At 47.3% G+C, this 24,187-nt stretch overlaps 1 protein-coding gene across 5 annotated transcripts in view; it reads right to left on the reverse strand.

Annotated features, from left to right (window-relative positions):
* Nucleotides 1–222: 222 nt before the first annotated feature.
* The window catches only part of ADGRF3 (adhesion G protein-coupled receptor F3), a 42,113-nt gene continuing 18,148 nt past the window's right edge, over nt 223–24,187 (reverse strand). The window contains exons 2-15 of one of the 5 annotated variants that reach the window (XM_025354176.1): nt 10,208–10,274; nt 9,625–9,768; nt 8,988–9,161; nt 8,234–8,479; nt 7,028–7,210; nt 6,818–6,923; nt 6,164–6,307; nt 5,781–5,977; nt 5,347–5,526; nt 2,783–4,165; nt 2,290–2,331; nt 2,137–2,199; nt 1,620–1,675; nt 223–1,181 (exon numbers count right to left, since the gene is read on the reverse strand). In XM_025354176.1, coding sequence (XP_025209961.1) covers nt 1,160–1,181; nt 1,620–1,675; nt 2,137–2,199; nt 2,290–2,331; nt 2,783–4,165; nt 5,347–5,526; nt 5,781–5,977; nt 6,164–6,307; nt 6,818–6,923; nt 7,028–7,081 — 2,247 coding nt within the window. In that variant the 5' untranslated portion in view covers nt 7,082–7,210; nt 8,234–8,479; nt 8,988–9,161; nt 9,625–9,768; nt 10,208–10,274 and the 3' untranslated portion in view covers nt 223–1,159. Of the gene's footprint in view, nt 1,676–2,136; nt 2,200–2,289; nt 2,332–2,782; nt 4,166–5,346; nt 5,527–5,780; nt 5,978–6,163; nt 6,308–6,817; nt 7,211–8,233; nt 8,480–8,987; nt 9,162–9,624; nt 9,769–10,207; nt 10,275–11,633; nt 11,771–24,187 lie in introns of those variants that run through there. The other 4 variants (XM_025354173.1, XM_025354174.1, XM_025354175.1 and 1 more) reach the window with 4 other exon arrangements.

Raw genomic sequence — 24,187 nt, forward strand, 5'->3', positions numbered from 1 at the left:
ATGGAAGTTCATTCATGATTTGGCTCTCTGTTTGTCTGTTACTGGTGTATAAGAATGCTTGTGATTTTTGCACATTAATTTTGTATCCTGTGGTGGCTCCTCTTTGAAAGGATAATGAATCCACTTATAGAAACATTTGGGCCAATTTATACACAATTGAAATATTCACACTAATCATTAAGTGAGAGCATGGTGTTTGTAAGAAAAGTGTTTTCAACAGCACGTGATAGCATATCCATTTTTGTTTTAACAGAAAATGCCCCCATCCCATTTTATAAAAAGTATCCATGAATTGCATAATTAACAAAGACTGATTCATCACTTTTTTCGTGTATCTAGTTTAAAAATTTCTCAGAATCCTGTATCTTCCTCTGGTGAATTCCCTAAGTTAATTCAGCCAGATAGGTATCTTGGTCTCTTCAAAAAGATTTTGTTAAATCTATCTTCTCTATATCTAGTATTAATTTTTAAATATAAATTAAATGCTATTAATTGATATAAATTTATATTAAACTTTAAATTTGTATAACCTATTCTTACAATGTGCTCATATCAATCAATACCTCTTTCTATACATGGATACGGTTGTGAAACTTACATTTTATATTTATTTTTTTTAAAGGTTAGAGAAAGAGGGACCAATTAACTTCATCTTTTCCTAAACTTGAGAAGAGACAAACCAAGTCCTGCCCTTCATCTCCAATGTTTGGAAGATCAGAGGTTCCTGTCAATTAAGTCGTCCTTTCTTCATAACTATTGCAAAAGAAATCATCAGAAATCGCTGAATAGGTCAATTAAAACCATTTTTATCAAACATATTCATTCACAACATGTATTGTTATAGTTAAAAACTGGTTGAGAAAGTTTACTTGTAATTATTACGCACTTTGATATCTGTTGATTATTTCTGGAGCAAAGGCAGCCTTATTCATTAGGTGCCTTTAGCTAATTTTTCCTGCTATTCTTGCTGGATACTTTAGAAATGAGAAGGGGTGAGCTGTAAGATAAATGAGTGTGACTAAGGGAAATAGAAGCCTGACTTTATCAAGGGCTGAGCTCCGGGAGGCAGGAAGAGTTCAGAGCATTGGGCCAGGGCTCATCTGGTGGGTTCAAGCACATAGCCTCAACTCCCTTGCAGGAACATGGGTCCGTGTGTGGTTCACTCTGAAGCATCTGTCTTCCTGTGAAAGAGCTCAGGAGTGGTGAATGGATACCGCGCCCAACTTCTGCAGGCTGCCCTCCCCTCTGGATACCAAGCCCACCCATGGCAATCCCTTCAAGGCTTGACTCTCATGATAATAAGAAGTGTGATAATGTGAAAAGGAATTTTCAGAGAAACTGAGTCAAGGACTGGTGTGGTGAAACTTCTTGCTTTCTTGGAAAGCAAGAGAAGGTGCTAGCTATGCCTTCTGCTCTCTGACATTTCCACCGTCCCTCACCCATCTAGCAATGGCTACCCTAGAAAAACCTGTTTCCTACCCTTTGGTGTGGGCTGAGTATAGAAAGAGGAGGCTTCTCTCCAGAACTTTGCCAGGAGTTTGGCAAAGTTGGTTTGGCCTTTGCCACACCATTCTCAATCCACCCTGCTTACACTGCCCCTGAGAAAGTCTAGTTCTCACCTGGCAGTGTCACTTCCTCCTTTGCTGTGTTCCAAGATGTAGCCTTCATTTGTGGACTAGGAAGGGGTGGAAAGGCCCAATTGCAGGGCGATTATTATTATTGTCAACTCTCCCTTGAAGAAGTTGTATCCGTTTTACTTTCTCACATGCACTTCTGCCTGGGCTGCAGGAATCCTAGAAATTTTGCTCTCCGCTATAGTAACTCCCATGAGTTCTGATCCCACACTTTTCCTTCAAATGCTAACTGGAGGCAGATTTTTAGATGGAGAAACCAGAGACAAGAGAATCAGCAGGAGTCCAGGTGATAATCAGGAACCCGGGACCCTGATCCTGACTGCTCTGACCAGGCTGCTCATTTCACCGGTGGGGAGCTGGAACCTGAAACCTGCTCATTCTAAAAAACAACCCCAGTCTTCTCTCAACTTCTGGCTGTGCCCATGTCCTCTGAGGAAGGCCGTGGAATGCCTTCTGACATGCTCTCAGAGGGAGAGCTGAGGATCTGAAGCCAGCAACTCACCAGGGAGATGGTGGAGCTGGGGGCTTGGGCACGGCAGAAGCGTTTGCGCAAAGCTTCTTGTACCTGTGGGAGAGGTAAATGCTCCACTTATGCCAGCCACAGCCCCGGCCTGTGGGCTGCAAGTGAGGCAGGGGGTTAGGTGGGCAGACTCACCTTCTTGTCCATGAGGCAACCAAACAATAGGATGAAGACACCCTGAGAAGAGGGACATGGGGATAAGCTGGTCAAGGAGGAAGGGATCTACCCGAATCAACGTGCTCCTTCTGTCCTGTATAATTCACATGCAAAGGCTTCTCGTCTCAATTTTTGTTACCACCATTTGGTGCATAGGATCTATTTCAGATGCTTTTCTTATTGTTATCGTTATAAAAGGGATAGGAAAGGATTGGGTACTGATAATTTCCTGAGTTCTCCAACAAAATCAGCTATTATTTTACAGATAAGAAAACTAAAGCTCAGAGAGGTTATATAATTTGTCTGAAGTTATCCAGCTACTCAGTGGAGGAACTGGGATCCACTCCTAAGCCTTCCAAAATTCCTGAACCTATGTTTCTTCTGCTACGCCTTGATACCTCCTAGAGAAGAGATCGGCAGTGACTTAGACCATCTAAAAGGGCAAAAAGCACAGCCACCCCCTATCACCTACCTGGAGGGTGTTGAGAATGGTGAAGATGTAATGAGGGACCACGGAGACTTCCTCTAACAGAGTGGCCAGGCCCAGCCCCCAGGTGAGGCCAAAGATGGGTGTGAGAATGAGCAGGGCTTTGATCACCCCCAGCAGAGCTTGGCGCTTCTCCGCTGGGGGTCCCTCTGACAGCGAAGGTCTCAGCAACTTCAGCATGGCCATGGCTAGTACCAGCCCATTCACACCTACAATAGCCAGCACTGGCCCCACGAAGGTGTATAACGCCCCTCCCTTCCCATCCAACCAGCATTCCCCCTCCCTCAGGTATTGCCCTTGAGGTAGGTAGAGCCCCAGGGTGACACCCGCCAACCCCAGTGGGCACAGGTAGCCCAGAAGCACCATCAGGGGGAGAACTCGGTGCTTCGGCAGCTGGTGAAAGACAAAGAGCAGCTGGTGGGCCAACACCAGGGCCTGCGCCAGCATCCAGAAAAAGGTGGCCAGGTAGAGGAAATGACAGAGGAAGGTGGCAGCCAGGCAGAGCGGGCTTCGGGGCCCTGGAGGGAGGAAGGGGGCGCCTAGGAAGCAAGTGTCTGCGGCCAGCAAGCAGAGCACCATGTTGAGCAGGGTGGCGTGGCGGAAATAGGAGACCTTGTTCCGCACCACGACTCTCCAGACCAGCCTATACACACCCAGGCACACAAGCAGCGCCAGTATGGAAGCTCCCAAGCCCACTTGAGTCAGCAGCGCCAGAGCGGGTTCTTCCAGAACAGTGTGTGGGGACATGAGGACGGAGAAGGCAGTGAGGTGCTGGCAGAGGCACCGAGCAGTGGGGCTGCCACTGGCCGCCTGTGCCTGGCACCCTTCTCTGGACCAACCCCCCCTGCCCTGGAAGAGACTGTGATCCCAGAAGACACAGTGAGGGGAACCATCTGTGTTCCCAAAATCCATGATGACCTCGCCCTGGCTGAAGGCCTGGTCGCCTGCCATGATGGAAATGACAAGGACCAGGCCAGGAGTGGCATAGAGGGAATCCCCCAGCCCTTGTCCATAGTTTGAAGGCAGAAGGTGGTCCAGTTTTCGCAACACCAGGCTAGTAATACTTATTTCAGTTCCATTACGGACCAGTGGGGCCAGTGAGTGCCTGGGAATCTGAGCCTGCAGTGGGGGCCGAGTAGGGAAGGAGATGCTGTAGTCAGCAGGAAACGTGGGTCCAAACAGCTGGCTCTGCAGCAGCACATTGGGCAAGCTGAAGGTGAAGGGGTGGTCCTGTGGGCACAGGCTGCATGCCAGGGTCTCCACAGCCAGCAGGAGAGTCGAGCCTGCCCAGGGCTTCCGGGCTTGGGCCAGGGTCCACAGAGACCTGGTGTCCATATCTAGGACCTTGTCTGTGGCAATCAGGAGATTCTGCAGCACCCAACAGAAAGATGAGCCCCGTCTGCTGGTGCCCACAGGACTGAGCCGGGGGCAGTGAGAACTACAGCCCCACACCTTCCCTTCCCAGTCCAGGGTGTGACCCGAGGTTGGAGAGAAAAGGGAGAGGAAGACAGGCCTGTGAAGGGAGACTTTCTAGACGGGAAGAACGGGGAGCTGTTCGGCCAACCACCTTGGGGCATCTTTAAGGATATGTCCCCTGACCTGCACCCAGTCCCTCTGCTGAAAAACCTTCTTGGCCGGGCGCGGTGGCTCAAGCCTGTAATCCCAGCACTTTGGGAGGCCGAGACGGGCGGATCACGAGTTCAGGAGATCGAGACCATCCTGGCTAACACGGTGAAACCCCGTCTCTACTAAAATACAAAAAAAATTAGCCGGGCGAGGTGGCGGGCGCCTGTACTCCCAGCTACTCGGGAGGCTGAGGCAGGAGAATGGCGTGAACCCGGGAGGCAGGGCTTGCAGTGAGCTGAGATCCGGCCACTGCACTCCAGCCTGGGCAACAGAGCCAGACTCCGTCTCAAAAAAAAAAAAAAAAAGAAAAACCTTCTTCCCCCTCCATCCCTTGGGGCCACCCAGGTTCTCAGAAGGGACTTCTCCCATTCTTTGGCACCTCCAGGTCTGCAAAGCTAGGAATGGTGACCAGCAGTGATAGAGGGCACCGTGTCCTGGAGGTGACGGCCACACGCATGTCTGTGCATTCCCATATGCTATGTATTCCCAGGCATGAACGGTGTGTAATGTCATTGCCCTTTGTTACACTTTTGGCTGCAGCTCATGGGTCACCAACGGATGCCCATACTGGGAGCCGATTTAGGTGAGCCCAGCAACACCAAGCACACTTTAGCGTCTTCATGGAAACTTCCTGTCTGTGTCATAGCCACACGCTTGCTTGCGCACACACGCCTCGGGCCTCCTGTCTCCACACCCTTTCCTGCCTCCAGCCCCCATGTGCTCCCAGCGCCAGGCCTTCTCCATTCTGCAGCCTCAGAGGCTGGTGTCTGAGAGAAGAAATGGACCAGGAGCAGGACCCTGGACTCTGGAAAGGTCTGCTGCCCGACAGCCCATGGTGATGTCAGAGGGACAGAAGTGCCCACAGATGGGGAATCTTCACCCCGACTGCCCAGCTGGCAACCACTGTGGCTCAGAGATCTCACCTTCAGGGCGCTGCGGTCAAGCTGTATTCTGGCCTTTGCCACTGCCTTGGCCAGGTATTTCATGGTGCTCAGCAGGGTCAGTAAGTCGGAGGGTGAACTTGCCTTTGCCGCCTGCCCTGGCAGCTGTGCCAGGATCTGTGGTACCTCCTCAGCAGGACTGCCCTGGCCTGCCTGCAGCAGCTGAGACAGACAAGACAGCAGGAAGTGGGACACGTAGTAGAATGATGGTTTGAGAAGAGCATCCTAGCCCCATGGAGATTGCTGGCCCCCTTGAGCCCTCCCACACCTACTTCCTGGCTCTGCTAGGGCTCCAGTTCAGAGAAGCTGAGCAGCTTGTGGGTTGGGCCTCGGGGAAAAGGGTCTGCAAGCTGGGTCCTAGAGAGGCTGGGGTGGGCTGTGGAGGGGGCATGTGGGCAGCAGGGTGGAAGCTTCACCTTGGCTCTAATGAACAAGGCCAGGAGCCTCGCATCTGTGCAGCTGCTGTGGACAGGCCCCCAGACTCCGTCAGCTGCACAAAACCTCCTCACTATGCCCCTCTTGCTCTCAGGACATGGGGCCTGTGCCACGTGGCCAGCCTTGGTGACATTCCAGGTAAGCACTGAGGTGTCCTCAGGGCAGGTGATGTCCCCATCTGAAGAATGACAAGCAGGGGGTACTCAGCAATCACAGCCTCACCGGAGCCTCTTCTTGGGCAGAAGCATGTGCGGGCCCCGAAGCCTGGTCCTGTTGCCCAGGGCAGGGATGCGCCATGCAAGAGAGCCCATGCTCCCAAGGCAAGCAGCTGAGACCCGCCCACTGGACTCCAAGCCCTACGTACCCTGGATGATGGTGATGGAGATGGGGACCCTGAGTGGAGCCAGGCCAGGGCTCTGCAGGTCACAAGTGTACACGGTGTCAGTCATTGGGCAGTGCTGAACAGCCAACACAAAGCACTGAGAGCCTGACTTGTTGAAGGAGGAGGCTGAGGGCAAAACGAAAGAAGGGAACTGTCATTGGGCCAGGGACAGGCCTGGAACCCAGCAGGCTCTGACATGCTGTTTCAGTCTTTCTAGCAATTCAGAAACAGAGGAAGCAGTGGGGAAGAGCCAAATGATGTGTGGGCTCCACTTGGGCAGAGGAAGAGAGCTTGGATTTTGCTGGAGGGGACTGTGGGGTCTCTAACAAGCTCTAGGACTCAGTTTCCACCATTTCCACATTTGTAAAATGGGGACTATCATCAAATGAATTCCATAGAGTTAAATGAGATTGTGTAGATAACAGCATTTTGCAAAAGTTTCCTCTACACATGCAGTTATGTTATGGCAATAGACGTGGCAAGGCTCTGATGGGGTAGAAAACAGTGTGGGCTTTGGACCCCACTCTCTGGTTGAACTGTGGCCTCTGTTTCTCGTGAGCTAAAGACTCAGTTGCCTGGAGGAGACTAGCTGCCCCCTGGTCCCTCTGACCCCTGACTGCTGGCCCCTTCTCATACCTTTGCTGCCCTCTCCAGGGCTCCAGGTCACAGTGTAGGCCAGGTTTGTGCTGGGGATGCAGCAGCTCAGCTGGAAGCCAGGGGAGGTGGCACACGAGATGGACAGCTGGTCTGGAAGTCGAGCCACATCTGTCGCCTTCAAGGGCACCCTCACCACCTCGTGCAGGTTCCACTTGAAGCCCTGGGCCTCAAAGCAGCTCATGTACTCACCTGCAGACACGTGTCTGCTGCGCTATGTGGCTCCTCTGGGCCCTGCTGCACCATAGAATCGCTGCTACTTTCCAAGCCACAGCCTTGCTCCCGTCCTCTGCCTGCCACCCAGTGCTTAACCCCAGCAAGCAAGGTCCCAGGATGGCCCCTTTGGTGGGTATTCCCTGTCCCCAAGAAGGATTTCTAGGAGGTAGAAGAGATCTCTTTTTTATCAGCCCATGCCCATGAATTTCATGCTCTCCCTAGAGCAGATGCCCTTCCTGCACCACCCCTGCCATTTTAGCATCTTGAAAAACATGGATCTGTTCTCAGCAGACATTGAGACTATATCCTCCACATTCTCCACATTGTAGTATTTTTGTTAACAGAAACATTTTTATGAAAAGTAACTACATTTTCCAAAACATAATTAGACAAGTGACTTTTTTTTACATGTTTGCAAATCTCGCCCATGTCTGGGTTCTCCCATCTGCTTTTGCATTCAATCTTATGATGGCCCTGTAACCTCTGGAAAGGGCCACTGTCTACACCTGAGGGAGTGGGAGTGAAAGGGGTAAATGACATCTTAGCATATTAGGACAATAGTTGTGACTTTGTAAACCTTGAAAAGGGTCTCAGAAGTCCCAGACCACAGTGAAAACAGCTGGCCATTTTTAGAATTTTCCACATTGCAGGCCGGGCGCGGTGGCTCAAGCCTGTAATCCCAGCACTTTGGGAGGCCGAGATGGGCGGATCAGAGGTCAGGAGATCGAGACCATCCTGGCTAACAGGGTGAAACCCCGTCTCTACTAAAAAAAAATACAAAAAAATTAGCCGGGCGCGGTGGCGGGCGCCTGTAGTCCCAGCTACTCGGGAGGCTGAGGCAGGAGAATGGCCTGAACCCGGGAGGCGGAGCTTGCAGTGAGCTGAGATCCGGCCACTGCACTCCAGCCTGGGCGACAGAGCAAGACTCCATCTCAAAAAAAAAAAAAAAAAAAAGAATTTTCCACATTGCAATTTTTCACACCAAGGGACCTCTTAGCCTTTGTTTCCCCAGAATGGGTAAGTGGAAAGATGAAAAGGGTGAGAAAGAAGTGGAAAGAAAAGAAGGAAGGAGGAGGGAGGGAGGCGTGGGAAGAAGAGGTGAAGGAAAGCAGCAAAGGAAGAGGAGGAAGAAGGGAAGTAAGAGGAAGGAGAAAGGAGGCAAGGAGAGGACAGACTGGCTACCTGCCCAGTGATGGGACATGTTGGAGACACTGAGGGCAGCCTGGCCGTGGCTGGAAGTCACAGACACCTGTGTCCCTGGCTGCAGGAGGATGGGACTGGGGCTCCCTGGGTGCCTCAGGAACCAGCTCAGGTCGGTGGCCTCCTGGCTCAGCAGGAGAGTCAGGCTCAGTGTGTCACCAGGCATCTGCAGCTGGGAGTTCAGGCTGAGGGTCCCGGGGACTGCAGGGAGGCAGGTGACAGGGGACCCTGGAGGAGGGACTCATGGCCCTCAGATGCAGCTGAGCAATCGCTCCCCCCGACTCTGGAGCCCATTCCTCCACACTCCCTCCCTAGCTTTTTAAATTTTTCTTTTTGTCCCTGGATGGGCATCTGAATGTGGCTGCTGCAATCCAGCCTGGAAGACTCTATCTGTTATCGGAAACCAAAGAGAGAACCTTTTTGGTCTATGCCTCTCCCTCCTCCAGGCATCTTGGGGCTGCTGGAACTGCTTCCTGCCTCCTAGGGTAAAAAGCAGGGTTACTCCAGCACGTTCTCTCCTTGTCCTTATGTCTCTGGGGCCCCCCTCATTAGTCTCCCTACTCAGGTTCCAAGCTCAGGGCCTGTGATCTGCTGTGATGGCTGGCTTTTTCTCCCACCCAGAGGAGCAGCTGTGCTTGGATCAGCTGGCCAAACTACAGGTTCAGAGAGGAAAAACACACTGAGAGCATTCATTTCACTTAAGGTCATTGGTTTCCAAGTTCCCAACCTTCCTCACCAGGTGGCAGCAACTGGCAGTACCCGGGTTCAGGATGGCTGAAGACAAGGCAGCCACAAGGCTGGTGGTTCTGGGGGCTTTGACAAGGAGGGTAATGGAGGCAGATGCTGGTGTTCCACTGGTAGCCAGAGAGGCAAGCACAATAGAAATTCCCCTCGTAGTTGACATTACACTCTGTGACAGAGAGAAGGGAAGAGGGGCTGGGCAGGCTGTCTGAGGAAGCTAGGTGGGCAGGGTGAACACCTGCCTGATGCCTGAGAGGCTTTAGGGCTGGGTATCTGGACCAATCTCCAAGCTACAGGTGCCTCAGTCAGGCACATGCATCAGGACTGTCTCCTCAGTCAGCGCTTGAAGCAGCAGATGTCTCAGGGGCCAGGGAACAGGTGAAGGTGGAGGTCTGTGCCCACATTGTCTGTCCCTTGGGCCATCAGTCAAAGTTAGAAGATAGGGGATGGGGCAGGCAGGGAAGGGTCTGTCTGGTAGGGAGGGGAGGAAGGAGCTGGGCCAAGAGACAGAACCAGGCAGCCCTTCCTCCAGGAAATATAGAGGGACTCACAGCATCTCAGGCAAGTTGGCTGCAGGAGGCCCGGGAGCCCCTGTTCATTCGCTCTCAGCCCCCTTCCCATGCCAGTGGTACCTGTTGTGAGTCTGAGGCCAGTGAGAAGAGGCCTTGGGGAAGAGGAAGCTGAGGCAGCCGGGAGAGTCAGGGTCCTGGAGACTTCATGGGGCCAGGTCTTATCTGGAAAGTCCAGATGTACATAGACGGAGACCAGTGCTGATTCTACAGGAGCAGAGGGGACAGCTGGAGAGGACAGGCAGCGAGGCCACAAGCCGGTCCCCTCTGGAGTCTCTCATCTAGCTGGCCAGTCCCAGGAATGCAGAGCCGACCCCCTCCCACAGGCTGTCCAGGTGCATATAGACAGGGCTCAGGAAGGGAACAAGTCCTCCCCTAGGCACGGTGGCTTCAGATACATAGCTTCACGTCATCCATCCAGCAACACCTATTTTATGGATGAGGCTCCAAAGACAATGAGTTCATCTCCAGGCCTCGCTGCTAGAGAACTGGTCAACGACCTGTCCGACTGTGATCAGAGCCAGTCCTCTCTCTCCGCCACCACTCCCTCGCTGCGCCTGCCCTCTCCTCTCCGGGTCCTGGGTTTCCACCTCATTCCCAGCCCCTATCTCCTCCCCCTCCCTCCTCTTCCTGTCCATTCACTCACCTCCTGCTCCATTCTGTTGGTCCAGGAGCTGCCCAGATCCAGATTCCCCTCCAGCCTGACTCTGTCCCTGGAATAGAACACAGAGGAGAGACCTCAAGTCCCTTCCAAAGGCACCCCAGGGGCCAGCCCGACTAGTCTCAGCCAGCACAACTCAGTCTCAACCAGCTCTTCTTTTTGCCAGGAATCAAGGGTACACATCAGGAAGGGAAAGCAGGCTTCTCTTAGTGGGTGCCAGGGATGCAACCCCAGGAACCCTGCTATCCCACCCAAGACCAGGAACCAGGAACGCCCTGGGAAGTCAACATGCTTTGTTTAATTCCTTCCTGCATTTACCTGTCCCTGGGCCTCTAGGCTAATTGAAATGGCTGGGTCTGGAGCTCCAGCAGTGGAGCTGGACAGAGTTGGCTGGGGCCCAGGCGCTTGGGGAGTTTATTCCTTCTGTAGGATTTGACAGCAGGGTGAGAAGAAGGCAGCCTCTTTCCTTTGTCTTTGGTTCCTGTACATTATTTCCTCACCAACTCCTCCTCTGACAAGGTGACGGTGGAGGTCTGGACCCACATTGTCTGTCCCTTGGGCCATCGGCCAAAGCTAGAGGATAGGGGGATGGGGCAGGCAGGGAAGGGTCTGTCTGGTAGGGAGGTGAGGAAGGAGCTGGGCCAAGGAGACAGAACCAGGCAGCCCTTCCTCCAGGAAATATGGAGGGGCTCACAGTGTCACAGACCTGAGCCCTGTCTATATGCACCTGCGTGTGCGTGTGGGTATCTACCCAAAACCAGATTTTGATACAGAAACGAATATGGATAAGACATGAGTATAAGCTGGTCACAATGGCACGTGCCTTCAGTCCCAGCTACTTGGGAGGCTGAGGTGGGAGGATCACTTGAGCCCAGGAGTTCAAGTCCAGCCTGGGCAACATGGTGAGAGCATGTCTTAAAAAAGGTATAGATATAGATAGATTTAGATACAGATACAGATATATATATTTACATAAAGACAGATTTAGATTTAGCAATACAGATAGATTTAGGCTTAGTGGTATATAGATGTAGACATAGGCATAGATATAGCTGTCCGTGAGGAGAACACAGATGGAAAAGCACCCTCTAGACTCTGATGTCTTTCCTCAGATTCTCTCCCATCCTCTAAGCCAGTAGTTCCCAAATCTGCAAAGTTTTTCTTTTTCTTTTTAAATGGCCAGCTTGACTGGACGAGCCTTTATCCAAAGTACAGCAGGTATCATAGGAGTTTACAGGGACTCAAATAAGGAAACAAGAGCTATCCCCCACACCCAGGAAAATAAAATTGAGTTCTCAGAGATCTCATAACAAAGCATCCACTTTCCTTACGCATTACTTCTTCTCCCCTCAGCCCTTTCCCCACTACCTCTCTGCAGACCTTCCCTGGGTCTCACCCAGGTTTCACTTACAGGTTGGGATGCTTGGGCAACTGGTGACCCCAGCAGGGGAAGAGTTGCGGCCAGGAGCAGCAGAGGGGCAGCCGAACAGACCATGGCTCAGTGAAGCAGTCCCTACAAGCCCATGATGCAAATTTCTGCAAGGAAGAGCTGGCAGGGCAGTATGCAGATGGGATGGGAGGGAAGAGGGGAGGGAGCCAGGGCTGAACTTACAGAGGAAGCGCTACAGCCTGTGACTCTGAGTCAAATGGGAATCCAGGTCGCCGTGGGGGCCACCTGGAGCCCACATGCCCCCAGTGAGAATAGTGCCGAGGCTCCTCTTGGGCTCTGGACCAAAAGCTCAGAGTCTTAGGGTTTTGAAGTCACAACCAGCAACGTGTCAATAAGCCAGGTTCGGTCATGTTCCCAAGGACCTGGGAAATCTGGATTGTTCTGAACTCCTCAAAAGCTGGATCATTGATCAAAGAGTCAAAGTTAGAAATGAAAAACAAAGAAAAGATAAAAATATGAGAGCTGATTTTTACGCTAAAATAATTTCCAGATAGACTAGAATCCTCCCTCCCTCCCTTCCTTCCTTGTCTGTCCCTTGGGCTATCTGCCAAAGCTAGAAGATAGGGGGTTGGGGCAGGCAGGGAAGGACTGGTCATGGACCTGTCCGACTGTGATCAGAGCAGGGGGTGAGTGGGTGGACAGGAGGAGGAGGGAGGGGGAGGAGATGGGAGCTGGGAATGAGGTGGAAACCCAGGACCCGGAGAGGAGAGGGCAGGCGCAGCGAGGGAGTGGTGGCTGAGAGGACTGGCTCTGATCACAGTCGGACAGGTCCGTGACCAGTCTGTCTGTCCCTCCCTCCCTCCCTTCCTTCCTCCCTCCCTCCCTTCCTTCCTTCCTCCCTCCCTCCCTTCCTCCCTCCCTCCATTCCTTCTTTCCTTCCTTCCCTCCCTTCTTTCTTTCTTTTCTCTCTCTCCCTCCCTCCCTCCATCCCTCTCTCTCTCTCTCTTCCTTCTTTCCTTCCCTCCCTCCTTTCTTTTCTTTTCTTTCTTTCTCTTTTTCTTTCTTTTTCTTTCTTTCCTTTCTTTCTCTCTCTTTTTCTTTTCTTTCTTTCTTTCCTTGCTCTTTCCTTCCCTCCTTTCTCTCTCTCTTTCCTTCTTTCTCTCTCGCTCGCTGTCACTCTCACTCTTTTTCTTTCTTTTATAAACAAGGCCTTCTTCTGTTGCCCGGGCTAGAGTGCAGTAGTATGATCAAAGCTCATGATCATAGCTCACCATAGCCTCAAACTCTTGGGCTCAAGCTATCCTCCCACCGTAACCTCCCAAGTGGTTGAGATTACATGTGTGCACCACTGCACTGGCCTAGAGCCTTAAATGTAAAAAAGAATCTGAGAAAATACTAGAAAACATTATCAAGTTATTTCATAAAATAATTTTAAACAGAGAAAGGTTTTTTAAACAATACAGAAAACTGAGAAGTCAAAAAGGAAATAAATGTGACTGTCTAAAAACTTTTAAGTTTGGCCTAAAAAGAATAATTTTCTCAACAAAGGAACTTTCTTCTAGTTTTCGTATCCATAAGATAGAAATAGGCAAAAGATAGGAACAGACAATTCACTGAAGAAGGAATAGAAATAGTTTGATAATGGCCAGGCAGGGTGGCTCATACCTATAATCCCAGCCCTTTGGGAGGCCGAGGTGAGTGGATCACCTGAGGTCAGGAGTTCGAGACCAGCCTGCCCAACATGGTGAAACCCTGTCTCAACTAAAAATACAAAATCAGCCAGGCTTGGTGGCGCATGCCTGTAATCCCTGCTACTTAGGAGGCTGAAGCAGGAGAATTGCTTGAACCTGTGAGGAGGAGGTTGCAGTGAGCTAAAATTGCACCATTGCACTCCAACCTGGGCAACAAGAGTGAAACTCCATCTCAAAAAAATAAAAATAAAAAAGAAGCAGTTTGATAAACATATACAAACCTCTAACTTCACGCATCAGAAATACAAATCAAACAAGATACTATTTCTCACCTGCTAATTATCAAAAGAGAAAATATTAATTATATTAAGTATAGTTGTACATGTGTGTGAAAACATGTACATAAGAATATTCAAGGCAGAATTGTTTGTGACAGCAAATGAGTTGATTAAACAACCAAAATATCTATTAAAAAGGGAGAGCTTATATAAATCTTGGGATTTCCAAACAATACATTACTAAAGTTGTGTGGGAAAAGTGAAGTAGCTGTATTTTGGAGTGATCTCCAATATAGTTAGTGAAGTTTAAATATGTGTTATGTGTATTATGCTCCCATGTATGTAAACAAAATGAATCTATTTAAGATGCTTGTACTTGTATATCCCTAGAATATTTCTGGAAGAATACATCAGAAATCTGGCAATAGTTGTTGCTTCTGGGGAAAGGGATTAAGGGTCTGGATGGGTCTGTGTGCTGTTTCATATATAGTTTTTCTAATCATAGGCATTTTTTTTTAATAAAAAAAAGTTGATTTAAACACACACACAAAGTACGAAGTACCTATGGTAGAAATATAGCCCCATTGCATTTCCACCTCCACCTCCACCTCCAATCCCCCCTTGCCAGTTTTGCTGCTAATGGAAGAGCAGACACACAGAGCAAATACATGCATGGGAGCAATCACTTGTAAATAGCGCATTTCAGAAAACATGAAAATGGTGGAGAATCTGGTTTGAGAACCAGAGAGAGAAGTGAGAGGGAAAACACAGGTGCTGGAGGTAGGATGCTATTAGCATGCTGGGTGCTGTCTGTTACAGCTATGGGCAGTCTCAGATGGGCCAAGAGGATGTGGGACATCAACAGCATCTGCAGCAGTTCCCAAATGGAGTCTGTCAAGGCATGAAGTGGTCCTGGACCATGCTCAACAGGGTCTGTTGAGGACCAGGAACTACACAAGTGAGAGGTGGACTGAGACCCAGAAGAGTGGCTGCTTCAGTGCCGAGGGGAGACTGAGCCATGGCAGCCCCCAGTTAGGAGAGGCAAAGATGGCCTCCAGTGGAGGGAAAGCTGTTCATCCATCAGCATGAACACTGAAGGAACAAGTAACTCCGGGGACATGAGAAAGCTAACAGAGGCCGGGTGCGGCGGCTCACACCTGTAATCCCGGCACTTTGGGAGGCCGAGGCAGGCGGATCACCTGAGGTCAGGAGTTCAGGACCAGCCTGGCCAACATGGTGAAAACCTGTCTCTACTAAAAATACAAAAAAATTAGCCAGGGGTGGTGGTGGGCACCTGTAATCCCAGCTACTCGGGAGACTGAGGCATGAGAATTGCTTGAACCCAGGAGGTGGAGGTTGCAGTGAGCCGAGATGGCACCACTGCACTCCAGCCTGGGCAACAGAGTGAGACACCCTCTCTCTCTCTCTCTAATATTATTATATATATAATATATATATATATAAAAATAAAATAAAATATGTATATATATAAATCTTAGTCTTATGGACTGATCAGTTTCATGGGGAGTCAGGAAGCACCCACAGGCTGAATCAGGTCTTAGGCAGAGTGGAGTTCAAACCAACAGGAACTTATTGCTGCCACCTATGTACTCCCAAGTCCAAAGTGAACCACAAGGTGATTGTCCTTTGTCCCTCCAATATACATACTGATTTTTGGAAACTAATCAGTTTTTAACTGCTGGCAGCTTTTCTGAGCTCCTAGGTTGCTTCCTGGACACCTCTAAACACGGATTGTGAAGGCTGCTGGTAAGCAGTGCTCCCTTACTTCATTTTTATTTTTTAAAGACAGGGTCCCGTTATGTTGTTCAGGCTGGCCTCAAAGTCCTGGACCAAAGTGATTCTCTCACCTCAGCCTGCCCAAGTAGTTGGGATTACAGGCGTGAGCCACCACTGGACCTGGCCTCCAATTTTTTTTTTTTTGAGATGGAGTCTCACTCTGTCGCCCAGGCTGGAGTGCAGTGGCGTGATCTCGGCTCACTGCAAGCTCCGCCTCCCGGGTTCACGCCATTCTCCTGCCTCAGCCTCCTGAGTAGCTGGGACTACAGGCGCCTGCCACCGCGCCCGGCTAATTTTTTATATTTTTTAATAGAGACGGAGTTTCACCATGGTCTCGATCTCGTGACCTTGTGATCCGCCCGCCTCGGCCTCCCAAAGTGCTGAGATTACAGGCGTGAGCCACCGCGCCCGGCCTTTTTTTTTTTTTGAGAGAGCGTCTCACTCTGTTGCCCAGGGTGGAGTACAATGGTACAGTCTTGGCTCACTACAACCTCCACCTCCCAGGTTTAAGTGATTCTCCTGCCTCAGCCTCCCAAGTAGCTGGGATTACGGGCGCCCATCACCACACTGGGATAATTTTATATTTTTAGTAGAGATGGAGTTTCACCATGTTGGCCAGGCGGGTCTCAAACTCCTGGCCTCAAGAGATCCACCTGCCTTGGCCTCCCAAAGTGCTAGGATTCAGGCATGAGTCACTGCGCCCGGCCTCCATTACTTCTTATAGAAAGTAATTGCTGGGGCCAGGTGTGGTGACTCGTGCCTGTAATCCTGGCACTTTGGGAGGCTGAGGCAGGTGGATTGCTTAAGGTCCAGGAGTTCAAGGCCAGCCTGGGCAACATGACAAAACCTCAATATAGCAAAACTTCATCTCTACAAAAAATTAGCTGGGTGTGGTGGCACATGCTTGTAGTCCCAGTTACATGGGAGGCTGAGGTGGGACGATCACCTGAACCCAGAAGGTCAAAGCCATAGTGAGCTGTGATTGTGCCACTGCGCTCCAGCCTGGGCAACAGAGCCAGACCCTGTATCCAAAAAAAAAAAAGAAAAAAAAAAAAAAAAAAAAAGAAAGAGAGAAAGTAACTGCTGGGGTTGCTGCATATTAGTTACCTCTATGAACTAGACATTGAATCTTGGTGTATTTTTTCTAACTTTTAGGTTCTGGGGTACAAGTGCAGGTTTGTTACATAGGTAAACTTGAGTCATGGGGGTTTGTTGTACAGATTATTTCACCACCCAGGTATTAAGCCTAGTACCCATTTAGTTATTTTCCTGATCCTCTCCCTCCACCCTCTGAAAGGCCCCAGTGTATGTTGTTCCCCTCTATGTGTCCATGTGTTTTCATCATTTCGCTCCCACTTACAAGTGAAAATATGTGGTATTTGGTTTTCTGTTCCTGTGTTAGTTTGCTAAGGATAATGGCCTCCAGCTCCATCCATGTCCCTGCAAAAGACATGATCTCATTCTTTCTTATGGCTGCATAGTATTCCATGGTATATATGTACCACATTTTCTTTATCCAGTCTATCATCGATGGGCATTTAGGTTGATTCCATGTTTTTGCTACTATGAATAGTGCTTCAGTGAATATCCACATGCATGTGTTTTTATAAAAGAATGATTTATATACCATTGGGTGTAGACCCAGTAATGGGATTGCTGGGTAGAATGGTATTTCTGTCTTTAGGTCTTTCAGGAATTGCCACTGTCTTCCACAATGGCTGAACTAATTTACACTCCCGCCAACAATGTATAAGCGTTCCTTTTTCTCCACAACCTCGCCAGCATCTGTTAATTTTTGGCTTTTTAGTAACAGCCATTCTGACTGGGATCTTGGTGTATTTGCACAAATACGATTTGGGTTCAGAGGTCATGGCAGCTATTACGCGATATAGGATTTCTGCTGGGTGCTACCAAGCTGTGGCCAGTGGCGGCGGCCACATCATGGGACATGTGTAGAAAGAAGGGGAAATACACAGCTGTTCACCCAGCTGCAGCACAATTCCAGTAACGGCGAGTCAGCTAACCCTTGGCTGACGCAGAAAACTCTAATATAGAAAGAGTATGTTCAAAATTGTTTGATGCTATAAAATTACTGATCTGTGAAATATTTGACAAGAAGAGGTATTTTAACAAAAAGCTGGACGCATATGTCTTTATAGGAAAAAACGTATTTCTGACATTAAAATGTTAAAAGAAATGGTATAAAGTTATTCAGAAGGAATAATGGCAGCCTTAGATCTATAATTTAAGTATCTAACTCTGGACCTTAGAACGAGATCCCATATTTGCTCTCTGGGACTGTTCAGAAAACCCTGCTTCGGGGTTTATATTAAAACTATGTACCTCAAGAGCACAACTTGGAGAAGCTGAAGAAACTCATGGAATTTCTGATGCTTTCTTTGATTCTTACAGGATGTGGGGACTTCACAAAAGTTTCATGTTGACCTTATATAGGAATAAACCTATGGAGAGACCAGGACATTAGAGTGGAGAAGAACTGTTTCTTCTAAAGATAAAATAATTTCAAATCCTTAAGCCAGGATTTAGCCAGTCTGTGGTATTCTGTTATTCCAACACAAAACGGACTCAGAGTCCTTACAACCTAATCACCTCTTAAAGGTCTCCACCTCTCAATGCTGTGGCATTAGGGATTAAGTTTCCAACACATGAACTTTGGGGGACACATTCAAACCACAGCATGGTAGAAAAGTGGTCATGAGGTTAGGAATGGGATTAATGAGCCTTGTGATTCAAGACAACCACTTCATCTTTCAAGACCTCAGTTTTCACATCAATAAAATAGAGTTAAAATATATGGTCTTTGCAGTATTTAAAAGTGTTGTTCCATTTCTTTCCTGTTTTCATGGTTTCTAAAATAAAATCCACAGCCATATAACTCATTGATCCCCTATAAGTAATGTATCATTTTTCTTTGGCTGCTTTCAAGATTTTTTCTTTGACTTTAGTTTTTAGCAGTTATGATGTGTTTAAGGTGGGCTTTCTTTGGACTTACCCTTTATGGATTTGCTGAGTCTTTGCATCTGTAGATTTATGTCTTTCATCAGCCACTATTTCAAATTGTTTTTCTGCACTGAATTATTTCTCCTCTTCTCTGGAGCTCTAATGACTCAACTATTAGGCTTTTTCTTTCTTTTTTTTTTGAGACGGAGTCTCATTCTGTTGCCTAGGCTGGAGTGCAGTGGTGCAATCTCTGCTCACTGCAACCTCCGCCTCCCAGGTTCAAGTGATTCTCCTGCCTCAGCCTCCCAATAGCTGTGACTACAGGCACATGCCACCACACCCGGCTCATTTTTTTGTATTTTTAGTAGAGACGGGGTTTCACCCTGTTAGCCAAGATGGTCTCGATCTCCTGACCTCATGATCTGCCTCCCAAAGTGCTGGGATTACAGGCATGAGCTACCACGTCTGGCTGCCTTTTTAGTATTTTATCCACAGATCTGTGGCTCTGTTCAATTTTTCTTTTTTTTTTATTATTATACTTTAAGTTCTAGGGTACATGTGCACAATGTGCAGATTTGTTACATATGTATACATGTGCCATGTTGGTTTGCTGCACCCATTAACTTGTCATTTACATTAGGTATATCTCCTAATGCTATCCCTCCCCCCACCCCACGACAGGCCCCAGTGTGTGATGTTCCCCTTCCTGTGTCCAAGTGTTCTCATTGTTCAATTCCCACCTACGAGTGAGAACATGCGGTGTTTGGTTTCTGTTCTTGGGATAGTTTGCTGAGAATGATGGTTCCCAGCTGCACCCATGTTCCTACAAAGGACATGAACTCATCCTTTTTTATGGCTGCATAGTATTCCATGGTGTATATGTGCCACATTTCTTAATTCTGTTCAGTTTTTCAATCTTTTTTTCTCTGTTTTTCAGATTGGATCATTTCTACTGATCTATCTTCAAGTTGACTGACTTTTTCCTCTGTCATCTCTGTTCTGCTGTTAAGCCTGGATAGACAGAATAATGACCACCCAAAGATGTCCATGTACTAATCCCTAGAACTTCTGGATATGTAAATGTATATGTCAAAAGGGATTTTGCAGATGTGATTAAATTATGAATATTGAGAGGGAGATTATCACGGATAATCTGCGTGGGCCTAATGTAATCACAAGGTCCTTGTAAAAGGGAGACAGGAATGTGAGAAACAAAAAAGCAGAGGTTGGACTGATGCAGCATTTTATTTATGGATTTATTTTTTGAGACAGGGTCTCACTCTGTTGCCCAGGCTGGAGTTCAGTGGCACAATCATGGCTCACTGCAGTCTTGACCTCATGGGCTCAAGTGAGCCTCAGCCTCCTGGGTAGCTGGGACCACAGGTGTGTGTCATCACGCTTGGCCAACTTTTATTTTTATTTTTTGTAGAGATGGGGGGTCTTGCTATGTTGCCCCGGCTGGTCTCAAACTCCTGGGCTCAAATGATCCTCCTGCTTTGGTCTCCCAAAGTTCTGGGATGACAAGTGTGAGCCACTGTGTTCAGTGAAACTGATGCACTTCAAAGATAAAGGAAAGGGCAAGGATTGATGACAGGCTCCAGAAGTTGGAAAGAGCAAGGAAATGGATTCTTCCCTGCAGTCTCCAGAAGAAATGCAGGTCTGCTGACATCTTGATTTTACCTCTGTAAGATTCATTTCACACTTCTCATTCTCAGAACACATCACATTACATAATACATTTGTTTTGCTTTAAGTTACTACATTTGTAGCTATTTGTTATAGCAGCCATGGTAGTAATTTAATACAGAGCTCATGCAATAACTTTTACATTTTTGGTTATTATATATTTCAGTTCTAAAGTTCCCATTTGGTTCTTCTTTACATTTTCTATTTCCTCCTTGAGACTTTTCGCCTTTTCTTTAGTTTTTAAAACAGTGTTCACATTTACTCATGGCACTTTTGTAATAGGTACTTTAATGTCTTTTTTAGATAATTCCAACATATTTGTCATCTCAGAATTGGTATCTGTTGACTGTTTTTTTCTATGTGAGTTGAGATTTCCAGGTTCTTCAAATGCCAGTTAATTCTGAGTTTTATCCCGGAAATTTTGAATATTATGAGACTCTGGATCTTGTTTAAAACCTGTGGGAAGTGTTAATGTTTCTTTTTTAGTAGGTAATCTACCTGGCTTGGTTCAACCACAAGTTCTCATTAACCTACTGTGGACTGTGCTTTCAACATCAATTCTCATTTCAAAACCTTTACAGTGCTATTCAGATCTTCTGCAGACGTGTGCCACCCAGTGGCCGGTCTGGAGCCTGTGTGATGGATGGTCTATCTCTTGGTGCAGTTGTGCTGGTGGTTTGTGGATCCACGCAATGTACAACTGGGAAGTGATCCCAGGAGCTCATAAAACGGTATGGGGTCATCTTCTTGTCCTTTCTGGTCATTCTGATACTTTCTGGTTCCCTGGGGCTCCTCTTTTTGGTTCTCTGGCCAGAAATCCAGAGCTTTATTTCCCTGCTCTAGGATGCACTTCCTGGATCTGTTCACAGGTGGGGCCTTGCAGCAGAGAGAAAAAGCAATGGAGGTTTGCCTTGCCCTCTTAGCACCATACATTCTGATCAGAGGAAGTTCCTCTCCCTCAGAGTTCTAGGCTCCTGCGGATCCTCACCGCCACTGCTGCCATGCGATTGTTTAGAGGCTGGGTGTGAAAGCACAAAGAAAAAAGAAAAAAAAAAAGGTGGAATTTCCTCCACTCTCTCTGAGTGTTAGGGTCTTCCTTCCCTCTCCTTGAGCCAGACCTAGGGGGTTTCTTCTGTAGTTCTGTCTATCTGTGCAATTGCACATTTATGGGTTTGGGATTGCCTTGAGTTCAGGCCAGTGCATACCTGAAGAAAAAATGTGAAGCTCACTACCAGTTCAGTGGTATTTTGAATTCTGTACTTCTTCCCCAGTCCACCTGCTACTGTTTACTTTCTAGAGTCCTCAAGTATCAGTTCTGTGCAATCTTTCCAGGTGTATGGCTTCACTCAGTGGGAGAGACAGGGTGGAGGATGCTTACTCCATCTTTCCTAGAACTGGGCCCCTGCATCTCACAATTTTGATATGTATTTTTATTATCATTTCATTCAAAATATTTTCTGATTTCCCTTTTGATTTCTTCTTTGTTGGCTACTTAGAAGTGTTATGTCTTAATTTCTAAACAAAAGAAATTATCTGGTTATATTTTTGTCCCTGCTTTTAGCTTGATTACATTCTTGTCAGAGAAGATAATCATTACGATTATCAATCTTTAATATTTTTTGAGGTTAGTTTTATGGGCCAGCATAAGGTCAGCTTTTGTAAGTGTTCCGTATGTAATAAAAAAGTATGTGTGGCCGGGTGCGGTGGCTCACACCTGTAATCACTTTAGGAGGTCAAGGCAGGTGGATCACCTGAGGGGAGGGGTTTGAGACCAGCCTGGCGGGCCAACATGGTGAAACCTTGTCTCTACTAAAAACACAAAAATTACCTGGGCGTGGTGGTGTGCACCTGTAATCCCAGCTACTCGGGAGGCTGAGTCAGGAGAATGGTTTGAACTCAGAGGCAGAGGTTGCAGTGAGCCGAGATCGCATCACTTCACTCCAGCCTGGGTGAAAGAGCAAAACTCCATCTCAAAAAAACAAACAAACAAAAAAAACCAAAGTATGTGTATTCTGAGCCGAGCATGGTGGTGTGTGCCCATAGTCCCGGCTACTTGGGACGCTGAGGTGGGAGAATCACCTGAGCCCAAGAGTGTGAGCTGCGGTGAGCTATGATTGTACCACTGTACTCCTGCCTGGGTGCAGAGTGAGACCAATCTCTAAAACACAAAAAACAAAAGGCAAAAACAAAAGAAACAAACAAAAAACTTTTAGATATCTGTTATAAATAGTATGTATTTTGGTTTAGTTTTATTCTTTTAATCAGTTATGACTACCTTTACCTTTATCAAATCATTTATGCTATTTATAGTCAATTAAAATTACTGATAAGTTTAAACTTGTCTAAGTGTTTTCTATTTAGTCCACTTTTTCTTCTCCTTTTTTCTCCCTTATTTCCCTCTTTTGAGTTAATTTCTTTTTATAATTATCTCATTTGAACTCCTCCCCCATTAGCTTTTAGTTACACATATTTTTACTACTTATTTAGAAAGTTTCTTTAGGGATGATAAAATGCATTTTTGACATCTCAACTTTAACTTCTTTTATTCCCCAAACTTCTACACTGGAATGTGTTAAAACAGAAATCTGTTCAGTAGTTGGGTAAACGAGTTTGCCTTATGAGGGGACAGACATTTTAGACACTGGGAACCACAACGACAAAGTACACAGGTATGATGCAGATTGTTGTGAGGTCAGAGAACTACAGTACTGCAGTTTGGGATCATTGCTGCCAGAGGTGTGAATAAAAATGGAAGTGGAATTAGATTATAAAGGCTATCCAGACTGGAAAGCAGGATGGGAAGCCAACAAACTAGAGAGCAACTACTTGAAAAGAAATAGCACAAAACAAAAAGTGATGAATACAAAATTAGGCCAGGCATGGTGACTCACACCTGTAATTCCAGCACTTTGGGAGGCCAAGGTGGGTGGGTCCCATAAGCCCAGAAGTTCAAGACCAGCCTGGGCAACATGGTGAAACCCCATCTCTACAAAAAATAGAAAAACTAGCTGGGCGTAGTGGTGTGCGCCTGTAGTCCCAGCTACTTGGGAGGCTGAGGTGGGAGGATCACCTGAGCCCAGGAGGTCAAGTGACCAGGAGGTCAAAAAAAAATAAATAAATAAATAAAATAAAAATAAAAATAAATAAATAAAAAGCTGTGATCACGCCATTGCTCTCCAGCCTGGACAACAGAGTGAGAGTCGGTCTCAAAAAATATATACATACATATATATATATATATTTTCAAACTTTATGTTAATATTTTTTGTTTTTGCAGACAGGGTCTCACTATGAAACTCCTGGCCTCAAGCAATCCTCCCACCTCAGCCTCCCAAAGTGCTGGGATTATAGGCACTAGCCTCCATGCCTAGCCCTCAAACTTCAAAGATTAAGAAAGTTTTAAATTTTGTATTATAACTGTATTGTTTGCTTATTTGTTTCTCCAACAAGATAAATTGAAAGTTAATTCAAACTTGAATGCCTAAGGAACCACAGGTATTCATTAACACTCCCTCCTCTCCTAGGAAAATACTTCCTTCCAGGTTTTCCCTAAATCTTCCACCTCCTTAATATTTGTAACCAGTAAAATACTTCCTAGACTTATTGCCTCTACTCCAGAACCATTCACAGTGCTCTTTGGAAAGCATGTTTTATTGTAAGCAAGATTATTTCCAGTATCCAATTTTTCTTAGAACACTCAAGTTAATCCCTTATAAATATCCTTTGATTAGAAAGCAAGATGGGCTCCTTGAGTCCAGTTGGTATTACGATGTAGGTGGAGCCCATTTGATGGGTCACAATTGCTGAACATAAGAGAATTGATCATACAATACCTAGGCCATATAAAAATGAGATTAGGTACCAACCTCTCTCCTTAAATCTGGGGTAGGATCAGTTTGGACCTTTATCTCCGAACTAAAGAATAAATCCCACCGGCCGGGCACGATGGTTCACGCCTATAATCCCAGCACTTTGGGAGGCTGAGGTGAGTGGACTGCCTGAGCTCAGGAGTTCGTGACCAGCATGGGCAACACCATGAAACCCCATCTCTACTAAAATATAAAAAATTAGCCAGGCATGGTGGCATGCACCTTTAGTCTCAGCTACTTGGGAGGCAGGAGAATCGTTTGAACCTGGAAGGTGCAGGTTGCAGTGAGCTGAG

The sequence above is a fragment of the Theropithecus gelada genome, chromosome 13 (assembly GCF_003255815.1).
Source record: "Theropithecus gelada isolate Dixy chromosome 13, Tgel_1.0, whole genome shotgun sequence".
NCBI classification, from domain to species: domain Eukaryota; kingdom Metazoa; phylum Chordata; class Mammalia; order Primates; family Cercopithecidae; genus Theropithecus; species Theropithecus gelada.